At 32.6% G+C, this 21,186-nt stretch overlaps 4 protein-coding genes and 1 long non-coding RNA gene across 5 annotated transcripts; 3 read left to right on the forward strand and 2 right to left on the reverse strand.

The window, feature by feature from the left end:
• The first annotated feature begins 1,992 nt into the window (after positions 1-1,992).
• Positions 1,993-3,188, forward strand: LOC125848606 (chalcone isomerase-like protein 1). Its single transcript, XM_049528495.1, has 4 exons — positions 1,993-2,370; positions 2,451-2,691; positions 2,775-2,866; positions 2,946-3,188. The coding sequence occupies exons 1-4, from the start codon at positions 2,049-2,051 to the stop codon at positions 3,077-3,079; spliced, it is 789 nt and encodes a 262-aa protein (XP_049384452.1). The 5' UTR covers positions 1,993-2,048; the 3' UTR covers positions 3,080-3,188.
• Positions 3,189-3,403: 215 nt separating this feature from the next.
• LOC125848791 (putative glucose-6-phosphate 1-epimerase) lies at positions 3,404-8,064 on the reverse strand. Its single transcript, XM_049528727.1, has 9 exons — positions 7,933-8,064; positions 7,712-7,840; positions 6,198-6,272; positions 4,908-4,964; positions 4,670-4,827; positions 4,430-4,561; positions 4,106-4,208; positions 3,800-3,899; positions 3,404-3,705 (listed from the first exon to the last, which is right to left on the reverse strand). The coding sequence occupies exons 2-9, from the start codon at positions 7,790-7,792 to the stop codon at positions 3,494-3,496; spliced, it is 918 nt and encodes a 305-aa protein (XP_049384684.1). The 5' UTR covers positions 7,793-7,840; positions 7,933-8,064; the 3' UTR covers positions 3,404-3,493.
• Positions 4,905-7,644, forward strand: LOC125848793 (uncharacterized). The gene is made up of 2 exons (XR_007444558.1): positions 4,905-4,962; positions 6,196-7,644. It is a non-coding gene; the product is annotated as an uncharacterized LOC125848793 (long non-coding RNA).
• Positions 8,065-15,153: 7,089 nt separating the features above from the next.
• On the forward strand, positions 15,154-16,989 carry LOC125848363 (U-box domain-containing protein 3). The gene is made up of 3 exons (XM_049528216.1): positions 15,154-15,708; positions 15,854-16,305; positions 16,559-16,989. The coding sequence occupies exons 1-3, from the start codon at positions 15,494-15,496 to the stop codon at positions 16,882-16,884; spliced, it is 993 nt and encodes a 330-aa protein (XP_049384173.1). The 5' UTR covers positions 15,154-15,493; the 3' UTR covers positions 16,885-16,989.
• Positions 16,990-17,070: 81 nt separating this feature from the next.
• LOC125848362 (altered inheritance of mitochondria protein 32-like) lies at positions 17,071-21,138 on the reverse strand. The gene is made up of 5 exons (XM_049528214.1): positions 20,806-21,138; positions 20,326-20,411; positions 19,564-19,869; positions 19,319-19,402; positions 17,071-17,664 (listed from the first exon to the last, which is right to left on the reverse strand). Exons 1-5 carry the CDS (start codon positions 21,040-21,042, stop codon positions 17,355-17,357), a joined length of 1,023 nt encoding a protein of 340 aa, XP_049384171.1. The 5' UTR covers positions 21,043-21,138; the 3' UTR covers positions 17,071-17,354.
• Between the last annotated feature and the right edge of the window lie 48 nt (positions 21,139-21,186).

Raw genomic sequence — 21,186 nt, forward strand, 5'->3', positions numbered from 1 at the left:
CTTTTTAATTAAAATTTCTAATTATACTGTAATTTTATACGTATATGATTTTCAAAAAAGCAAATTTTGTTTATCTTTTGACCATCTTACTCCGCACTTTAGTTTCTTTCGGACAAAAAGCACCTTATGCTTATGAGAATTGTTAATACATTTATCTCCATAACAAAATCAGAAGATATATATTTTTGTAGAAAATGTAATAATATTTAAATATTTATAAATAAGCAAAATGCAGACAGAAAAGGGTATATCTTCATTAGTAAATGAATTTAATATAATTTTGGTTAAACATAAAAGTAATTTGAATATTCAAAACAAGTTTTTTACTCTATCCGTCTCAATTTATATAACACTTTTCGCTTCTCAAACTATAAAATTATATGAACTATGAGGCACTATTATCCCGTGTGTATTTCTGACCAAAAAATAGTAGACGATATCAAAGCTTATATGAAAACTTGTCATGTATGTCAAATGAACAAAAAAAGGTAGCAGGTTTGTTGCAGCCTCTTCCCATCCCTGAAAGACCATGGACGTCTGTTTCAATGGACTTCATTTTGGAATTTCCGGCGGTGGATGGATATGTGAAGAATCGCTAACTTCTAGTAGTATTTTTCATATAGTTTTGAGAATATTTGAATTTCAATTGTAAAATATTAAATGGATAAATTTAATTTTCTTTCAGAAAATCACTTAATTTTTATTTTTAACTTAAAAGTCACTCAAAAATTTAAAATCTATGCATTGGTTCATATGTTTTCAACGTGTCCAAATGCTAAATCAATTGATTCTCAGATGGGACACGATGAGAACTTATGGACCAGTGCATGAATAGAACTTAAATTTACGATTTTTTAAAATTTATCTACCACCTTGAAATTGTTTGAAATGAACAGATCACATCGAAATGAGATCATACATTTATGAAAGCCAAGGTCCTTGAAATGTGTTCCCCACTGCGTAAATATATGCAACTAATGCAAGGAGATAAAACCACACTAGTATTACACTTTTCTTTCACCAAGAAAAGCAGTAAATGAGCTATCCTACTCCCTTTGTTTCGAATTATTTGTTAGGTATCTTTTTATATATACTTCTTCGAATAAAATAGTATTTCCTCTATCTCTAATTATTTGCCCACTTTTGAATTGACACACCTATTAAAAAAACAATGTTTGACATAGTGAGTTTACTATTTTACCCCTATTAATTATGAAGTGGATGAATTAAAAACTTAGGATTTTGAAAAAGTTTTACCTTTTTCAAAGTAATTAATTGAAGGTGTAATATGTTAAAAGAAATTGTCCTTTCTTGATTTGTCAAAATGAATGAGTAATTAGGAACAACAAAAAAGAAAAAAATGGATAAGTAATTAGAGACAGAGGGAGTAACTAGAATCTAGAAGGAGGATTATTTTATACTAATTTTATGTTTTAAAATACAATCTTGCTTCACAAATATTTACACTATTGAAGTGTGTATAGTCAACAACAATTACTACTGACTACTAAGGATAAAATGGGGAAAACACAATGAATTTGATCTGAACTTCTAAAATGACAAATAATTTAACTATTTTTAGAAATTACAACAGATAATTTGAGACGAAAATTAGAAAACAATAGGGTTCCATAATAGTGTCTTCTTTTTTTAACATTGTTTTAAAATGAAATGTTTTTTTTCTATATTTGACACCCCTGATTCAAACATTTGTACTTAGAATGTTAGGGCAATATTCAAAAGGGTATTTTTGTACATTAAACACATTTTTAGTTAAATTTTATTATTAATCAAACTAAGACGTTTAAATTCGAAGGAGTACCATTTACCTCTCTTTATCTCAATGCTCATACCGAGGAAGGACGAAAAGATGCATCCCTACTCTGTGCAAAATGAGACTCCACTTGCATGTGACTTCAATGAGTCACAGCAGACCTATGGCAAATTTCTCCCTATATAAACCTCATTCACCTTGAATCTTCAACCACAGCAAAACAGAAACACAATTCACATCTTCCTCTTGGCCTATAACCATCATCAGTGTAAAAATGCCAACCACCGTGGAAGATGTCACTGCCAAGATTGATGCAGTTGAAATCGACCCCAGGAGTGGTCTTGCTTTGAAGGAGAAGGCAATCGAAGGTGAACTAAAGACTACAGAAACAACACAAGAGAAGACTAATGAAGCCAAAAGTGATCCGGAGAAAGAACCCAATGGTGCAACTTTCAAAGAAGAGGAAGTTCCAGTTGAGGTTGAACCTAAAACTGGAGTCTCTTTTCCTGTCAAACTTGAAGATGGGAAGCAGTTGAAAGCTGTAGGTTTAAGGAAGAAGAGCATGCTTGGCATGGGCATCAAAATCTATGGCTTTGGTATTACACCATTAAATATATCTTATTGACTTATGTCCTAATCTATTTCTACACAAACTGATCTGATTATTTGGCTACAGGAATATATGCAGACAATGAGAAATTGAAAGACCTTATGCAGTCTAAGATTGCAAAAGCACCATCAAAACCAACAAAGGAGATGTATCAAATGGCGATTGATAGTGATCTGGGAATGATGATGCGGTTGGTAATTGTTTTCTCTAACCTAACCATGAACATGGTAAGAAAGAACTTTGACGAAGGCCTCGGAGCTGCCATCAAGAAGCTTACTGGTGGAAAGAATGAGGAGCTCACAAAGAAGTACTATAACTGATTTAAATTGCTAATCATTGCTATTCAGCCATAGCTTGAATGTTTAAACTCATATTCTGTTGTTATATTAGGATCATGGGTGAAGCATCTGATGACATAAAGCTGAATTCTGGTTCTGTAATTGAGATTTCAAGGCTTCCAGGATATGTTCTTCAGACCAAAGGTAAAATTAGTTCTTATCAATTTCATGCCATCAATTTGCATGCCAAACTTAACTAAACTTCAACTTTATCTAAATGCAGTAAAGGGTGAGATTGTGAGCAAGGTGGAAAGTGAACTACTCTGCAGGGCCTTCATCTACATGTATTTAGGTGATGATCCATTTGACAAAGACGCCAAGGAGAAGTTCGGGGCATCCATGCTCTCTCTGTTCTAAGTAGTAGGTTTCCAGCATTTTCTAGTGTAGGTAGTTAAAGAATAAGCTGGTGACTTTGAACTGATGAATAATTGCTCAATAAAAGTATGATCACAACATGGTTGATTTTTCATTATGCAGTATTTCGTGTGCAAAACTTCAAAACTCAACCCCCAACCCCAGTCCCCCCCCCAAAAAAAAAAAAAAAAAACTTATGGTATCTCTCTCGCAACACTTGCAACACTAAGAAGGGATTTCCTGACTAAGGAAAGTTCATATGAAATTCAGTGAACAATTTGAAACTGCAATTAGGTGCTCATATAATAGATCCAGTAATATTAAATTTAACCCCTCCGAAACTGATAAATTTGTGGAACAGCAAAAGGTGCATATAGTATACAAAAATAAATTTGTAGAATCAGACCATGGATAAGATTAGCCATAAAGAACTTTCCTAGGGTCCAATTGTCCACTGCAATAACTTGAAGATACCGTAGAGAGCTCTTGCCGCCCCCTCCACTCCTCAGAGGGTTTTAAGATAATGGGAGTTTCAACAGCAGCAGAATCCACACACAGCATTTTCTTGTAATCTTCATCACCTAAATCTGGGAGAGACTTGGCCTTTTTGTCCCAAGGATTCCAAACAACTGCATATCACATCCATATTACACTTAAAAATACTCGATGGAGATAGAGATAAAAAGGAATAAAAAATTAAAAGAAAAAAGGTAATCACCATACCAGCATCTGCCATTCCTTCTTTCTGAAGGACATAAGTTCTCTTCTTCTCGTGATCTATTATAGCAGTTTTTGTTGGTGTGCTAAGATATACTCTATCCGTCTAACAAAGTGAAAAGGTCTAGATCAGCAAAATAATTGTGAGAAATGTACTCCTCCTCTTCTCAATGAAATTTGAAAAATTCAAACAACCAAGCATATACTAAAGTGATCTAAGAGAAGCTCCTCTGGCACCTAGTGGTCCTGAATTCAAATCAAGGCGTCTATCTTCGAGAAATATGGAGAACAAGCCTAACATAGTAATATTACCTCACTATCAAATGTAATTGCATCTGCCTGCTCTGTGTATCTTTCTCCCCGCTGCAAATTATCGAAGTAGTCAAGTGTCTCCAAGCCCTCAACCCGCACTTCACTGCAAATCAAACTGCATCACCTATCTGAAAAGGATAGTGACGTATCTAGCGAAGTTCAGCTATAATTTCTTTTTTTGAACAGTTCATGATTGAATGAGTATGATATATTGAAGCGTAGGTCTGAATTCATTGCAAGAACCCCAAAAAAGGGAAAATAATATAGGTATTAAAAGTTCCAACTTGTTACCAGAAAAATAACTAGCGAACCAACAAGGCAAACCTGATATCAGAAACAGATAAATAATTACGCAGAGAGAAAGTGAATGAGAATGGCTTGTTATCTATATTCCTGACACGAGGGATCAAAGTCAGCTTGCCAGCACTGAGAGAAATACGTAGCCGCACCTCAAACCTGCCACACAAGAATAGGGTTACCATTGTACATCTTGATAAATTTGTTGACTTGGGGATAGTGCATTACTATCAGCTAATAGAATGTACGACTATGTATTCTCCCCACCTATGCGGCCAGATCTTCAGATCCTCTTCTGTAGATTTCAAAATGAGATCGACAGTTGACTGACTGTTTGCTGCAGGTAGAGGAGAAGGAGAATCATCCAATAACCACACTCTGTTTCTTGCAAAACCATGTCGCTCTAAAGAACCAAAAGTTCCAAACTGCAGTACACATTTCTAGTTAAGATGCAAAACTGAAAAGGAAAGAACCCCAAAATTGCTAGTTCAGTTTGTGGGATAACCTGTGGGAAGCTGATAGGTATTCCACCTCTGAAGGCTTTAGGAGGTTTCCACAGGGTCTACGAGACAGTGCAAGAACCCATAATCAGGACAATAATTAGAGAAAACGGCTGTAGAAGTATTGGGCAAGCAATATAAATGAATGAACAATGATCTAAAGTCAATATCTCGAGTGTGAGCTGTATGTTTAAACATACAAGCAGATCAAGTTATATGAGAGATTTAGTAATTTTACATATTTGAAACCTGAAGAAGTTTCCTTATACCAAAGACACATTTATGTTTACACGAGCAACATGGACTGTAGTCAACATTCTATGCTTTGCTGATTTGAACTAAGCTCAACATTCCTTGAAAGATTTGACATCTCTAGATGTTTAAATGGCATTTTACCCTGCATAAGAGGATAATTTTTTTTTTCTTTTTATGGACTCTACTGAAGAGCTCGTCATATTTTCTCTTAGGTCGCTGGATACCTATTCAGTGATTCACACATCATAGATCAAACACTGATCAGCCATTCTAACCGGTGAATCCTAGTAAAGGTGGCGTAAAATTGCTAAAAGAAAAGCTCTCTCATAAGACAGGTAGCCTGTTAGATGTGACTCCTATTTGATATGGTGTAGAAGTGAGCGCATGATTTAGGTACTGATCAGAAGTTGCTCATCGTACTGCACAATGCTGGAGAGGCCAGTCAATTAGTTGGTTTCAGAAGTGGTAGACCAAGTGAAGACACAAGTGACCAAAGCAATTCAATCTTTACTATACATAAGCAATTCAACATGTGTCCTTTCAGAGATTTCTCCAAGGAGGGAAAGTACTTTTCATTTAGTTCTTCAAACTCCAATTTACAGTGGTCCTCCTAACTCCTCACTCCAAACCTTTGAAATTTAGTTTTCTGGTAGTTGATATATTGATTTATTTCAAGTTGAGAGCCCCATATCTTCAAATATGGAGTCAAAACTGAAGATGATGCAGCTGAAGGTGCAAATCCAAATGTCTAAAATTGTTAACTTCCAGAGAGGACAACTATTCGTTTCATATTCACAGAAGTTCAAAGACAGACATGACTATGAATGGAACTGTTGCATTGACACGTAAAATTGATAGCATTTAGTCACAGAAGCTTTGTGCCCGCATGCATGTCATACAACAAAATGCAATCCAAAGAGTAGCAGAAAACAGAATCTTCTATATTAGTATATAACGGAAGGTTTGACATTCTGTTTTCACTAAGAACATTCATCAAATGCATTGGAATGTGATAACCAGAGTTCAGAACAAGTTTAGACCTTATTACTCCTGAACAACAGTTCTTCTCTTCGTTCATTCTTCCAAGAAACAACTTGACCACCCAGAAAAAGCACCTGCAGCAGAGAATATGTACTAGAATTAGATAACATGAAAGAAAAAAAGATAAAAGTCCCAGTAAAACAGAACCTTTTATTATTTTCCGACCCATAAAACTCAGCATCATTGTAGTCCCACAACCAATTTGTGATATTTGACCTGGCCATAAAGCCATGTATACTTCATGCATTTGGATCTTTCCATTTAGGGGAGGATCCTCCATATGCCAATTTAAGAAGGAAGCACGTCATCTCTCTAAGTTAAATGGACAGTGGAGAGCTTTTCATTGGTACAATGGAGATCCCAGGTTATTGCCACTTCATTATTTCCCCAAAAGCATTCAGAGCCAGTAAGCCACAGAGTTTTGACTAGATAATGCCGACCCCCTAAACACTAAAGTTCACTCTCTAAACACTAAAGTTCAAAACAAGACCATATATAAGAAAGACTAAGCCATTAGCAAGACAACAAAAAAATCAAGAGTAACGAGAAAGGCCCAAGGTATAATCAATCATTGGGATAAAAATTAATAGGAATGACAACAAGAAAAGCTAAGGAAAATATTTCCTATCTGATCTGTTACCTTCTGTTAACTATTTAAGCTTCTCATAAGCAAGCACCGTGCATTTACAGAATCTCTTCAATGGAAGGAGTCCACCTCTTAAATTAACTACTCTATTTATTAGTAATATTCTAATCAAGAGGTTGCTCACCATCCAAGCTAGGAGTATGTAGTTTTTGGGAACTACTGGATAAATTGTTGGAGATGGGAAAAATAAAGCCATAATTCAGCAATGAGGTCATATTTAGTTTTGAAAGACAGCATTCCACATACCAAAATAAAACTAATTAACAAACTACAAATGAAAATAAAATAAAAAATGCAAATGCAGAGATGAAGTTCAGAAGTCACTAAGATCAAATTTAGGATTACTGAGTTATGGGGAAACAAAAACACTTTCACCAACAGGCTTCAGCTAAAGGTAAAGAGATATTAAACCAAATATCTTCAATAAAAAGAAATGTGATAAACCGTGGTATCTAGACCAGCTTGCCACCGGATACCTGCTACCTCCCACCTCCCACCTCCCACCTGCAACAACAGTTACAAGATAACTATATCCACCAAATCTATCTGAAGAAATCATCTAATGTTTTTGTCCCTGCTGGGATGATCAGTATTCAGTGAATTATTCTAGCATTCTCGTCAAGCTTTAGAAATGTACAAATCCATGAATCTCAGGAACTAAAAAAAAGAGCATGTACAGAACCGAAAAACGGAACTTAAATCATAATTATGCAGCACAAACAGTCATAATTTTGGGAGAACACAGTTAAAGCCCTTCATAAACTAAACACAAAACAAAATATATCACAATTATCAACACAAAATAGTCAAAATTATGCAAAAATACTACGAAAAAAACTGGAAAATGAAATTAAAAATTTCAAAAACCTCTGCAGTTGATCCAGCATGCTCCTTCAATACTATTCGCGAAGCCGATCCATCGCCGTCGTGAATTACGTTCCACGACATAATTATAACTTTTTCACTGCAATTTCGTTCTTCGATACTGATCAAAATCTACAATAACAAGCAGTTTACCATAATCAAACACGTAGAACATAAAATCAGAAAACGACAAAAAAAATACCAAAAAAATGAGAAAAATAAACCTGCAAACGCAAAGTGCTCCACGATAAGCACAGAAATACATTAATATTATGAACAAATGGCTGAAACTGAATCGCTAAAAGAGAAAGGACGAACTATAATATATGAAATCAAATACAATAAACTCACATTTTTTTAAAGCGATTGATGAGTGTTGATTAATGTGTAGAAAGAGGCCACCAACTTCCACTTCATGACAAATCCATGTCGTACATTTAGCGTTTTCTGTACGACTTTCTATCCTTTTTTATATTATTATATTATATTATATATAATATTAAAAAAAGTATTTTAAAAAATAGATAGAAAGAGAAATTGTTGGAGAGGATGGGGGCGGTGGATGTGGACGCGTAGTGGGCGATGGGAGGGACCAAAGAAAATTCAGATTCCTTGTGAAACGTTTTCGTAATTTAATTTGGCATAAAGTTTTTTAAAAAAAAATTATGATCTAAAATAAAAAGTAAATGTTCGTGGACTATATATTATTTTATCAAACGTGAAATAAAGTATTTTAAAATTAAATTATTATTAAGTACAAAAATGCATTACTTTTTTTTATACGGACTAAAAAGAAAATGATTAATATAAATTAAGACATAAGATAGAAATTAAAGATTAATGAATTTAATATTCGATATATAGTTTATTATGGTGGGAGGAAATATCTAGAAAGGGAATTATTAGTATGATTAATAGTAGTATGTTTATTTGATAACTTTTTAGTTATTTTGTATAAATTCATACTAAATATTTTTCAAATCTCAGTTTGAAGAAACTTGAGAAGTATGTTTGCATCAATTTTGAACCAAAAATTCACAGCTTCAAATGAGAAGACATAGTTATCTTTTCCATCCATCCAATCGCACAATGTGAAACATTGAAGAAACTATGTATAAATTTTAAAAAAAATACTTTCATCTCAAAAATTAACATTAAAACCATTGAAATCTAATAAATAAATTTAAGAAATTAAACTATTTCTAATACGTCAAAAATATTCTTAATCATTTTCCGTTACAAATAGGATTGTTTGTGGTTATGGTTAAAAAATCAAATTGAACCGTAATCCGAACCAAACCGATTAAAAAATCGATATTTGATTTGTTTTGGTTAGATTTGGTTTTAAACTTTGAAAACTGATACTATTTGGTTTGGGTTTGGTTTTACTAAAAAACAACAACAAAAATAACCAAGCCGAACCGATAAATTAGATATATAAATTTTATAATTATTTTTATTGATAAATAAAATATAAATATTTTGTTAAATTTTAATTAACTTAAGTCTTTTAACTTTACCATTTTATTAAGCCCAATATTTAAATTCTAGCCCAGTTATTACAATCCTAAGTCCATTAAAATTCATTATTTTACTCTTTACCTACCCGACCTCACATAAGATAGTCACATTTTCTCTTAATTGAATCATCTTTTTTCGTATAATGATAACTCTAGTATTGCATAATTGCTTAATTGAACCAACAATAGTTTTTTTGTGTATTGTTAATGTACTAGGTGTTTGTGTTTATCGAGATACGTATTTCCTCAAAAAAATTATTACTTTCAAACTGAAAAAACAAGTAAAATTGAACCTAACCAATTGTTATTTTTTCGTTTGGTTTGGTTTGGTTTTAGAAATTTAAAAAACCGACTAAATTGATTTGGTTTTGATTTTAACCAATAACCGATCCAAACCGAACTACAAACCCCCCTAGTTACAAATATATAGATTGATAATTTATTTTTCAAAAATAACATATATATTTCATCTTAGACCAATATTATAACATAGTACTCCTCCGTCTCTTTTATTTGTCATGTTGAGCATTTCGAAAGTTAATTTGACTAATTTTTTAAGTTAAATTAAATTATATTAATTCGATATTTTAAACTAAAAATTTAGATATTCAAAAACTATATAAAAAGTACTATAAATTGTAACTTTTTACATACTAATACAATAAAAAAAATATATCATAAAATATTAATTGAATTTTTTATCGTTTGATTTTAACAAAAGAAATCATGATAACTAAAAGAAAATAAAAGGTAGCTAGTATATAAGCAGAGGTTAATTGTACTCTGACAACTTTACGTAAAGCAGAGTTTGGGTTTTACTATAGATTGATTTACAAGATGAACATCAAACATTTATCCTTATCATTAACTTGAAAAATAACAAAATAATAAATTTGAAACTTCCAAATCATGGCAAATGCCAATCATGATTTTATAACCAATAATTGAAGGAGCACATTTAGAAATTGAATATAATATAATATAATTATATAACCAATAATTGAAGGAGCACATTATATTATATTGTATTTATTATAATATAATATATGTATCGCGTCAAATCAAAATACCAGTAGACTGTTAAAAAACACCAAGTTTGTGTCACGTCATACCAAATCATATAAAGCAAGAGACCATAAACTCTTATCTTTTCTATTTTTGATTTTTGATTTTTCACTCGATGGTCAATATCTAGTAAAATTATTTGAAGTCATCCTATAAAATAAAGTACTCCATACTATACTATTACAGACTTAATTTTCAAGGTTCAACTCTAGAAGAGAAAAATATTGAAAAACACTTTTAAATTAGGTGTGAATTATTAGTTTCATCATCGAATTATTGACAACAGTAAAAACACTTCTACACTTGACTAACTGAACTTAAATACACCTTTGATCTTGCAATATGAGTGAAATACACCTCTAAAATCTCATCAATTTTAGGAGTGTTTTCAACACTTCTCTCGGTTTTTTATTGAGATCATCATGCTCTTACAAGAATTTGAAACCACTTGTTATGTTATGTGACAGATCGAGGGTGTATCTAAATTTAGTTAGTCAAGCAGATAGTGTTTTTAAGGCTTTCAATAGTTCGAAGACAAAACTAATAATTTGCACCAAGATTAAGGATGTTTTTAAGGCGTTCAATAATTCAGAGACGAAACTAATAACTTGCACCAAAATTAGAAATATTTTAAATAATCGATCAATTTAAAACCTTTAAAAGATGGTTGTGTATATATTACCACCTCATCGCAACCTTTAATACTAATATTAAATGTAAATGCACCAGCAATCCAGCATCATGTATGCTTGAAAAATAACAAAATATGGTAAACATGTTTAAGGACGTGATATTACTTATTAGGATTGTTTTCTAATTTGTTCCTTAAAGAAGGATAAGGAGAATTCTAGCTTTTAGTTATTACTAGAATTTAATCACTTTTCATCAAATTAAATTAAACAAGACAGGTTCTAACTCTCAAAAAAGAAGATTTAATCCAATAGAAACAAACTACAAGAAAAATATGAAATTAATTAGAGAATTTGTCGACAATCTCCAGCTAATTTATTGCTAAAATGCTCTTAGCTAGATGAATTTTCTTATAATTTATCACTAATCAGTAACTAAATGAGATTAATATAAAAAAAATTATTATTTAACTATGAAATTTTATCCTTTAATAATTTCTCGTTTTGTAGTAGTAACAATATATGCATTAGAGTAATTTACAGGAAAATATCATTTTCCTTAGAAAGAAGTTTCAAAAACACCCCTAAACTTGACGTAATTATAAGTTTCATCCTCGGACTATTGGCAGCGTTGAAAATACCGTTCTACTTGACTAATTAAACTTAGATACACCCTGATATACTCCTGATACACTTCCGATATGCAAGAGGACATATCAAGTGATCTCAAACTCTTGTAGGATCATGGAGTTCTTAATAAAAATCGAGAGAATTGTTGAAAACATCCCTAAATTGATGAGAATTTAAGGATGTATTTCACTAATATTGCAAAATTGAGGGTGTAGTTAACTTCAATTAGTCAAGTAAATGAGTGTTTTTAAGGTTGTCAATAATTAGAAAATGAAACTAATAATGCGCCAAATTTACAAGTGTTTTTGATACTTCTCTCTTTTCCTTTATTTATAAACGTTTCTCATAGGATTCTCTAAACTAGTAATTGTCTGTGTCATTTTCAAGTCGACATTTGTACTAAATGGTTCTGCTATAGACAGCCATTTCTTAAGCTCCCTCAACCTATCAGGAATTCGAATTGAGACTTCAATAATTGTCCGTTTGGCCATGCGATATAAAATCGTGATATAAAATTATGAGATAAAGTTATTATTTTAGTTGAACATGTAATTTAAACCTTTTAATGTTTTTTTTATAAACATATAAACCCCAAAAGTTTTAAAACTATTAAAATTATCTTAAATTTTTATATAATTTTATTAAATAAGCAAAAGTTTATAAATTCGCATAATGCATTATCACAAAGTTATCTAAAAAAAATATAAGATTTGTTGATCAAACTTCAATTCAACAAAAACAATTTAACATAAGTAGTAGTTTACTAATATAATCCTTCCACATAATATAGACAATTTTCTCATGTTGAACTTGTATTTCTCAATCATATGACCGAGAAGATGAACCATCATTGTTACCTTGGAGCCATTTGTTGGTCAATATGGTTGGTAAATAAATTTGATAAAAATAATGAGTTTGGTGCATATAAATGGTAAAGTAAGAATTTATTTGAATTAATAATAAATTTTATATTTGTAAGAATATGTAATTGTTCTATGAGATATAAATAGTTTAAAAATTAATGATATGAATTTTAAATTTATTTACATATGAAATAAATGACAAGTAGATATAAGTGTAGGGTTGTTTTTACAAAATATAAACTTGTAGTCAATTTTTATATTTAAAAATCTCAAATCATTATTTGAAATTCCCATAACATGTTTTTTTGAAGAATTTGGAATTTTATCTCATGATATCAACATGAAATTGCATGTCGAAACGTCTGCTAAGAATACCAAACATCAATAGGAAAAAAATCAACTAGAAATCACACGAAGAAAACAATTGTTAAATTTGTTTGCACTACAAAAAACAGTTTTTAAAAGCAATAAATATACACATAAATAAATAATTTATGTGATACTTTTTTTAATTTATAATTTTTGTTTTATTCTTAATGTGATGTGTTGTAGCAACACTACTATAGAAGATTTATTTTAAATCATACACTTAATTTTTTTATATATGAATTGTGAGCAATTATTTTTCACTCAAAAAACTGGTCAATCAAACTTGATTTTTTTTCAAGGTTGAAGTAAAAAGTGACGAAAATATACGACCCAACAAATTTTTGAAAAAAGTACTTTATGAGCAAACGTCAATCAAATAATGTCATATATATTGACAAAATTCTTTAGTAATTTAAAACATGTAGCACGGGATATGCTTTGTCTTATACTATTTACATACCAAAATTGATATTTTTACCATCCAGCAAAAAAACACATAGTTGATAGAGTGTTTTGATTGATTAATTAGTACCATACTAATTAATTCAATTTTTGTCGGTAACATGTTCCTTCATTTTCAAGTTTGTTGATAAATGATAGATACATCTACTTACGGGCGTTCGGTTTGGGTCGGTCATTGATTAAAATAAAAATCAAAACCAAATCAACTTAATCAATTTTAAAATTACCAAAACCGAGCAAAATAAAATATAATATACATTGGTTTGATTGTTAACGGTTTCGGTTCAGTTTAGTTCAGCTATTTGGTTATCAATCATACACAAAAATAAAAAAAAATAATTCATTCAAAACGTGAAAAAGTGATAACAATCCATTCAAAACGAAAATAGTTAGAATGACTGACATTACAGAACTTTTGATCACTGAATTTACTATGAACAAAGCTTCAAAATTTACTATTTTATCCTAGAAGGAAGAAACAGTGACTTTTAGTCCCACAACGAATTGTCATAGACACTTATATACATGAAACCAATAAGATAAATGTTCTCACCTTGGGCATTTTTGCTTTCATAAGTAAATTATAAATAATTTTCGATGAAAACATATATAATATCTTTAAAATTGTTTATGATTTTTTTTTATTATATATGTATAATAATAAAATATATGTATATAATTTGTCGGTTCGATTAGATTATTTCTTTGGTTTTTTTAACAAAATCATAACCAAACAAAATACTATCGATTTTTTAAAATCTAAAATCAATCAAAATCCAACCCAAGTAAAATTGATTTATTTAATCAGTTTTATTCGATTTTCGATTTGGATCGATTTTTACCCAAACAGTGAACACCCTTATATATATATTGATGATTAAACTTGTTGTAGGGCCCACTAGATAAACCCTCACTGTGTAATAGTTTGCAAACTACACAGAGAATATAAATCATACTAGGCAAGCCTTATGCGACAGCCGACAGACTCGACTCAGAAGAAATTGAGAAAAGATCGATTCTGAATCATCTATGTGGATGGCCATCTTCCAAACCAATTGTCATTTCGAAGTACGGGCCTTTCACTAACTTTATACTTTTTTAAGCTGAATCATGTAAAACATGATGACTAATTAAGTGAAATTTAATAGTAGTACTACTTTTTTTTTTTTAATTTTAATTTTTTGTTGTATCCTTTGAAATATATAGTGTTTGAGTCAAAAAGCTACAAAGCAAAGAGTTTAGGGGGAAAGATTGAAGATTTCGGTAAAGTTTACGGCGAAATGGAAAAAGCTATTAATTCCACAAAAACAAAATGGATAACGGCTGCTTTACTTTGATTTTTCAGCTGCTGACTGTGTAATGTTCCATTTACAAATTACAAGGCAAACCAAAAAATATTGCCTTTCTAGTATATGTAGGGTGGAGCCAATCAAGGACGGAGCCATCATTATAATTATTATGGACCGATAGAACTCAATGCTTTTGGTTCAGATCTAATATTTATGTTATTAAAATATGTAATGAACATATACATACATATATATATTCAAAATCTAGTAAACTATAAAGATTGTGATCCAAAATGCATAATTCAAAAATTCTGAATCAGACACTGAATCCAATGCTATTAACATGGATATTGTGTTTCAAGTTCATTCACCTCAAATGATACCTTACATTTTTGCAAATATTGTTTTTTTTCTTTGGTTTTCCACGCGGTATTTGTTATGCGTTCTAGGCCTGACTAAATAATCTTGATTTGTAAATGTCCCATATTAGGTAGTAAAGTGCTTTCAACCAAAGATAATTCCATACCCAGAAGTCAACTCTGAGACCTTTAATTAAGAATAAATGCGTACTTATCATTCTGCCACGACATTTGATGGTCATATATATATGGTTTAGTATATTGACAAGGGGATGGGGGATCTCTTGATAATAAGTAAACTAGGGGATAAAGCTGACAACAGTTCCTTGCATAAGAGGGAAGTTAAAGATTCAAGCCAAGGTATTTCCACATAAGACAGTCAAGTAAAAAAAAAGAAGAGTTGAAAAGGGAATTGCTTCCAATCAAGAAATATAGATCAAATTAAAAGGAGAATCTTGAAAAGGCACACATATTACATACTCATCAAGCAACCCAATATACTTACTACCCTTTTATTTATACATATATATAAAAGAGAAACAAAATATTGATAAACAAACAAGTGGTAACTAAAGGGGGTCAGAGGGGGTTTCCAAACCATGGAAGAAATGGTGGTGGAAGCTCTCCTCTTTGGTGATAGACAAGCACAGCTCCTTGCTGCAAGACAACTTGCTCAATTTTCCAACAAGCAAAGGCACAAAATAGCCGAAAAAGGCGTTGTTCCTCCATTGATTTTAATGTTGAGTACTAATGATTGTGAAGTCATTGAAGCTGCACTCTTTGCTCTCCTTAGCCTAGCATTTCGCAGTGAAAGGTTAGCGCATGTATATTTCATTCAGGGGTCTGTTTGGTATGAAAAATGACTTTTGTTATACCAAACATGTTAACGAATAGGAGTGTATCGATACCTGTTTGATTTTCAGAACTGAAATGATGAATATTCTTGTTAATTTTTGCAGGAACAAGACACTCATAGCAAAATCAGGGGGTATAACAGTGTTATTAGATGTAATTCAATGCGAAAACAAGTTGTTAGTAGAGCTAGGAGTGGCATTTCTCCTGACCCTCTCTTCTTGTGGTTCAAACAAGATGGAAATTGCTTCATTTGGGGCTATCCCAATTCTACTTGAATTGTTAAATTCACAATCCTACAACAACATAAGCTTCCAGGCTAATTTGGATATCTTGTCAACACTTCACAATCTTTCAACTTGCAATCAGCTTATTCCTTCCATTGTTTCATATGGAGGGGTAGCTACCTTGATCCGACTAATCAAACTTACCTCGGAGTTGGTAATGGAAAAAGCTGTGGCGTTGCTAGAGAATCTTGTTTCTTCATCAAGAATTGCACTAGAGGAAGCTGCAAGAACAGAGGGAGCAATCCAGTGTTTGGTGGAGGCAATGGAGGAAGGTTAGTTGCTTGATCATCTCATCTAAAAGTTTAAGTCATTAGAAATAGTGCACTTCTACTTAATGTTATTATGCCTCTTGAAGGTTAACCACGTGAAAATATTTTTTGATTTTTCAAGTGGCACTATGATTTAAATCTATGACCTCTTGTCTGCTCTGATACCACATAGAACTGTGTGACCACATTACCTAAACGCTTAAGTTGTTAGAGAGTGTAGAATGCTTAATTACTTGATTGTATTACGTCTCAACAGGTTCAAGACAATGTAAAGAGCATGCAGTGACAATTCTACTCCTAATATGCGATAGCTGCAGAGACAGATACAGAGGAATGATCTTAAGGGAAGGAGCAATGGCAGCATTGCTTCAGTTGAGCGTTGATGGGACAAGGAGAGCCAGAGACAAGGCAAAAAGACTGCTTTTTCTTCTTAGAGACTGTTCAAATTGTGGCCAAACGAGTAATCAGACGAAGAATATTGTGTTATTTGAGCAGATTATGAGACAGATTGAGCAAGTAGGAGAACCAGAAGGGATGTCAGTAGCTTTCTTAGAGGAAATGATTTCAAAACTTAGAACATGACATTTTTATGTGATAAATGTTCAAGTTGTGTTGATAGTAGCAGTACAATTCATTCTCTTTCTGAGTTTTGGAAAGGGGTACAAGATTAATCCTGTATGATTATTATATCATAATATATACACATAAACTTATAGGGTTTAGATAGTTTCTTACACTACAGTAATATTTTACTATTTTGCAAATATTGAAGTAAGACCTCCACACCTGGAATTTAAAGCATCTTTGTAGAGTATAGACTAAACCTGCAGGTATATGTAGTAAGTAACAGTTGTGTAACTGAGTGGCCCTTTTACGGTGGCTCACTTGAAGAAAACAAGAGGAGCTCACCTCCCCAGTCGGACACGTTCTGCATTTACGTTTTACTCCCTCAGAAAAATTCACACCTAACACGTAGTAAATGTCATGGTCTAGAGTTACATCATTACTCTCTAAAAAGAATCTCTGGATGCATACACTTTCTTGACAACATTTCAGCGTGACTTCTTGTAAAATCCATAAGCAACAGCAACAACAGCCACTGCTCCAACGACGCCAATGGCAGTGTAAACTTCAGGTTTATCCCATTTTCTGAAACAGGATTTTAGTCTTCCCTGTCCCTTCTCTACCTCTTTTCCCTCAGCATTTGCATCTCTACAACAAGAAAATCCTGCAGCACCTTGACAACAGCCCTGACTAGCAGTTTCTACAGGCGCATTTCCTTTTTTGTCCACAGTGATTCCACTGAGAACACTCAGCTCATTCACCTTATTAGTTATCTCAGTATGCAGTCCCATTTGGCCCCTATAGTTAACCAGGGTAAAGTGTATCACAACTGTACTCCAAATAATATGAGAAAAAGAGCAAATATTTAACTTTTGAACTGCTTAACATTGCTTCCAACTGAAACTTAGAGAGATCAAAATAGAAGTTTTATAAAGCTAGGAATTCACTTTTCTGTAATAGGAAAGGCATTATCTTTGGCACTCTATTACGTAACTAGTCAGCAAAATCAATCTAGCATTTCCCACCCACAATGACATTCATACCCATCTTCAAATTGAATGCGGAGAATAGGCATCCATCACCAGCAAAAAAGCAACAGAAAAAAAAAATAGATCCACTAACAAGACCAAAGATCCATTATCTTCTACCACTCTTTATTTACTTTTGATCACGATAGTTCATTAATAAACATACAATAACTAAAGCTTTTCACAAGCAAAGCTCATGATCAAGCATGAAAAAATCTATGGGCTAAATTTTATTATGATTATCTTTTATGAAAAATTTGGCAACATGAGCAGATTTTTCTTTTTATTTTTTTTTTACCCTCCCCTAGGAGCTCCCACCCCTTTTGCTCCCTTGGTGACTCAAACTCGCAACCTTCGGGTTGGAAGTGAGGGGTGCTTACCATCCGAGCAATTCCCTCTCGTCGCAACATGAGCAGATGAAACAATTATAGAACATTATCTTGAAATCACTAGCAAATTTTCTATTAGTGATGCCAGTGATTGACCTAGTTTTAACCTTGGTGCAAATAACACAATTGAATTTGGCTAAGTTCAAGTTAACATTAAAGTCACAGTGAGTGGTTTTGTTAAGGCAACAAAAAGATAATCTAGAATAGGTAAGTTTATATAGGGTTTCAACATACATGATATGTGTGTGTGTATGCATCGGTGCTTATGTATTTATGCATACTTTATTTTAGGATAGGTGGCATCTGAGACAACTTGTATGCACGTCTACTAATCTACAAGGTTGCTTGTCCAGCCAAACACATTCGTTCAACATACATGATATTTGTTGACCTTAGTTAGATTTATGAGATCAATTTCCTAATATGAGTAAGGGAGTGATCAAATCATTTTTCTTTCATAAGGATCATAATCATACTATAAGGCTATTCTTACCTCGCCAACCTACAACAGAAAAGAAAAATGGACTGAACCAAATTTGTAACATCTATGAGCAATAGAAATTCAATAACATCTAAAACAGTACCAAGTTAGCACAAAGTCTATATTCTTTGTTTCATGCACCGAGGGTCATTTGGTTGGAGGTATTAGAAAATGATTCCAACATTTGGTTTGAAGATTAAGAAAATAACCATTGTATAACTAATATCACTGAATGTCTAAACCAAGTTTTACTCAAGCGAGTTAGCATGTGGTGAGATGATTGATGATTAAAGGTAATGTGCAGAGCAAACACTTTTTCCAGGCAAAAGCTCGCTTAATTTCTGATCATACTTACATTGAGAAAACCGCAAGCAGAAGAGTAAAATCTACATCTTATAAGCACTTTTACCAAGAAAAACATCGGAAATATTTCCTTAAGATTAAGTTGACGAGGCCAAACCTCCCTTAAGCTAAATGAAGAATTTATAACAAATATAGAGCAAACCCCAAATTGTGCAAATGAGAAACAAAAGCAAAGCACATCCAATACAAACCTCCAAAGTCGTTCAAGGATTTTTCCCTCTCCGATATGCTCGTCCAGCAAAATAGGTACCTCATCTGGGGTAACATAGCCATACCTGCATTACGACAATGGACCACATATAACAAATTTATAATAGACATTCTAATGAGGAGCTTCTCCACTTTGATCCATTAAACATACCACATACTACTGAATTGGTCAAGAAACTGATGGAAACTAGAAGAGCGCCTCAATAAGTATATAATTAGCTCTTACCAATGCCCAGCAATTTTCCCTTCTTTATCAGTACTGTAGATTATCACATTACCAGCATACTTGTGGCCACCAACATGTGAACAAGCAGCCACATGAACTTCGTTTATCAAATCCTTGGACTCAATTGCCTTGCTGAATTCCTCAATCAGAATTGGTCCACAGACACCACACCTTCGATCTCGATTATTGTGGGAACAGACAAAAACATAAGAACCACTTACTGGCTCCTGCGGTCCAGAAGTCCATGGCTTGCCACTCACAAGCACATCCTCAACAAAAGCATCAACATCTGACTCCTTCAAATTCCTTGATTAAAAGAACCAGACATAAACTCAAGTTCAAGGTAAGGTAATGCTTGGAGATGCATAGAATGTTTCAACAAAATCACGAGGTAATTAAAAAAGTGAGCCCTTGGTCCTAACTAGTTTGTCACTTTTTGCTAACTAAGTGAAATCTAAAAAAGAAGTAAATCGAACTACATTAATTCATTTATTTTAAACTAAAACTTAGATATTGAGATGCAAGAAGTGCCAAAAATATTACTCTATGAGATAGAAGAGTACAGCAGTATGGTATTTAATCATACAGGACTAATTTCTTCTAAAACAACATAATGTTGTGAGGAAAAAAAAAATCAAGTGATGTTTATTTTTTTTTTCTAGATTTCAGACAGACTAGTCATGTATTTCATCACTTTTAGTCTACTACACAGAGAATAATACAATGATATTTAAAAGAACATAGAAGAATGTTGAAAACTACCTGTATTTGATCATATCAGGAAAAATCAGAACATCTCCATCCGATAGTCCAATGTCTTCACGTACTTCGCAAATCGTCAAAATAGTCTACCACAAACAATCACCGAGCCAATAAACGCATTAAACTCAGTCTCACACTTGCAAAGCTAAAACCGTAAAACTACAGACAACATTCCAATTGATTGATCAGCGAAGTGGAACTACTATATTGCGTACTAAAAATTTATCCAACACACATTTGAAAAGCTAATAACGTCAACCTACTAATTGTGCATTATAATCGACCAGCTAAGTATTCTAATACTTGTATCAAACTTTGAACACTATAAATTATAAACAAATGTTCAACAATGTTATTTATACTAGTCAAAAGTATTATCCATACTAGATCCAAAACAACCGATATGCTAATTTCTGAATCAAAAACTAAATCCAATAGAGGCGAAGTTCATTACTAACGTTGACTTAAGTAATCACTAACCTTGAGTTTGATATCATCCCTGCGAGCTTTAAGAGTAGCAGCAAATAGCTTCGGAAGTGGATCAGAGTCGGAGGATTCAAGGTGAGAAGGCCAAACTTCATGTGATTTGTAGCAGAGGAATATGTGACGATCGTAGACGGTAGCAGTACCGGCAAGCTTAAGTTCATACATCTCTGGGCGCTGGAACCCAAACTTGACGTCGTCGGAGACGATTTCGTCCTCCGAGTTTCCGGCCATCGGAGTTTGTTAGAATTCGCAGAGAGAGAGAGAGAGAGTAGTGAAAGTAAAATGGAAAACGTGGAGAGAATGAGCCTATTGGAGTATTAAGTAGCAGGAATTTTTGACAAAGTTATTTGGTCTTATGTTGCAAAACTCATAAGC

The sequence above is a fragment of the Solanum stenotomum genome, chromosome 12 (assembly GCF_019186545.1).
Source record: "Solanum stenotomum isolate F172 chromosome 12, ASM1918654v1, whole genome shotgun sequence".
In the NCBI taxonomy this organism is placed as follows: domain Eukaryota; kingdom Viridiplantae; phylum Streptophyta; class Magnoliopsida; order Solanales; family Solanaceae; genus Solanum; species Solanum stenotomum.

Excerpts from the sequence above, each read along its gene's own strand:
- LOC125848362 (XM_049528214.1), bottom strand. The coding sequence starts at position 21,042 with ATGGCCGGAAACTCGGAGGACGAAATCGTCTCCGACGACGTCAAGTTT. Across the intron at positions 19,403-19,563 it reads GGGAAAATTGCTGGGCATTG|GTATGGCTATGTTACCCCAG; the intron begins GTAAGAGCTAAT and ends GTCGTAATGCAG. Across the intron at positions 17,665-19,318 it reads ATCCTTGAACGACTTTGGAG|GGGCCAAATGGGACTGCATA; the intron begins GTTTGTATTGGA and ends GGTTAACTATAG.
- LOC125848363 (XM_049528216.1), top strand. The coding sequence starts at position 15,494 with ATGGAAGAAATGGTGGTGGAAGCTCTCCTCTTTGGTGATAGACAAGCA. Across the intron at positions 15,709-15,853 it reads CTAGCATTTCGCAGTGAAAG|GAACAAGACACTCATAGCAA; the intron begins GTTAGCGCATGT and ends TAATTTTTGCAG. Across the intron at positions 16,306-16,558 it reads GGTGGAGGCAATGGAGGAAG|GTTCAAGACAATGTAAAGAG; the intron begins GTTAGTTGCTTG and ends ACGTCTCAACAG.
- LOC125848606 (XM_049528495.1), top strand. The coding sequence starts at position 2,049 with ATGCCAACCACCGTGGAAGATGTCACTGCCAAGATTGATGCAGTTGAA. Across the intron at positions 2,692-2,774 it reads AATGAGGAGCTCACAAAGAA|GATCATGGGTGAAGCATCTG; the intron begins GTACTATAACTG and ends TTGTTATATTAG. Across the intron at positions 2,867-2,945 it reads ATATGTTCTTCAGACCAAAG|TAAAGGGTGAGATTGTGAGC; the intron begins GTAAAATTAGTT and ends ATCTAAATGCAG.
- LOC125848791 (XM_049528727.1), bottom strand. The coding sequence starts at position 7,792 with ATGTCGTGGAACGTAATTCACGACGGCGATGGATCGGCTTCGCGAATA. Across the intron at positions 4,828-4,907 it reads TACCTATCAGCTTCCCACAG|TTTGGAACTTTTGGTTCTTT; the intron begins GTTATCCCACAA and ends TGTGTACTGCAG. Across the intron at positions 4,209-4,429 it reads TTATCTGTTTCTGATATCAG|TGAAGTGCGGGTTGAGGGCT; the intron begins GTTTGCCTTGTT and ends TTTGATTTGCAG.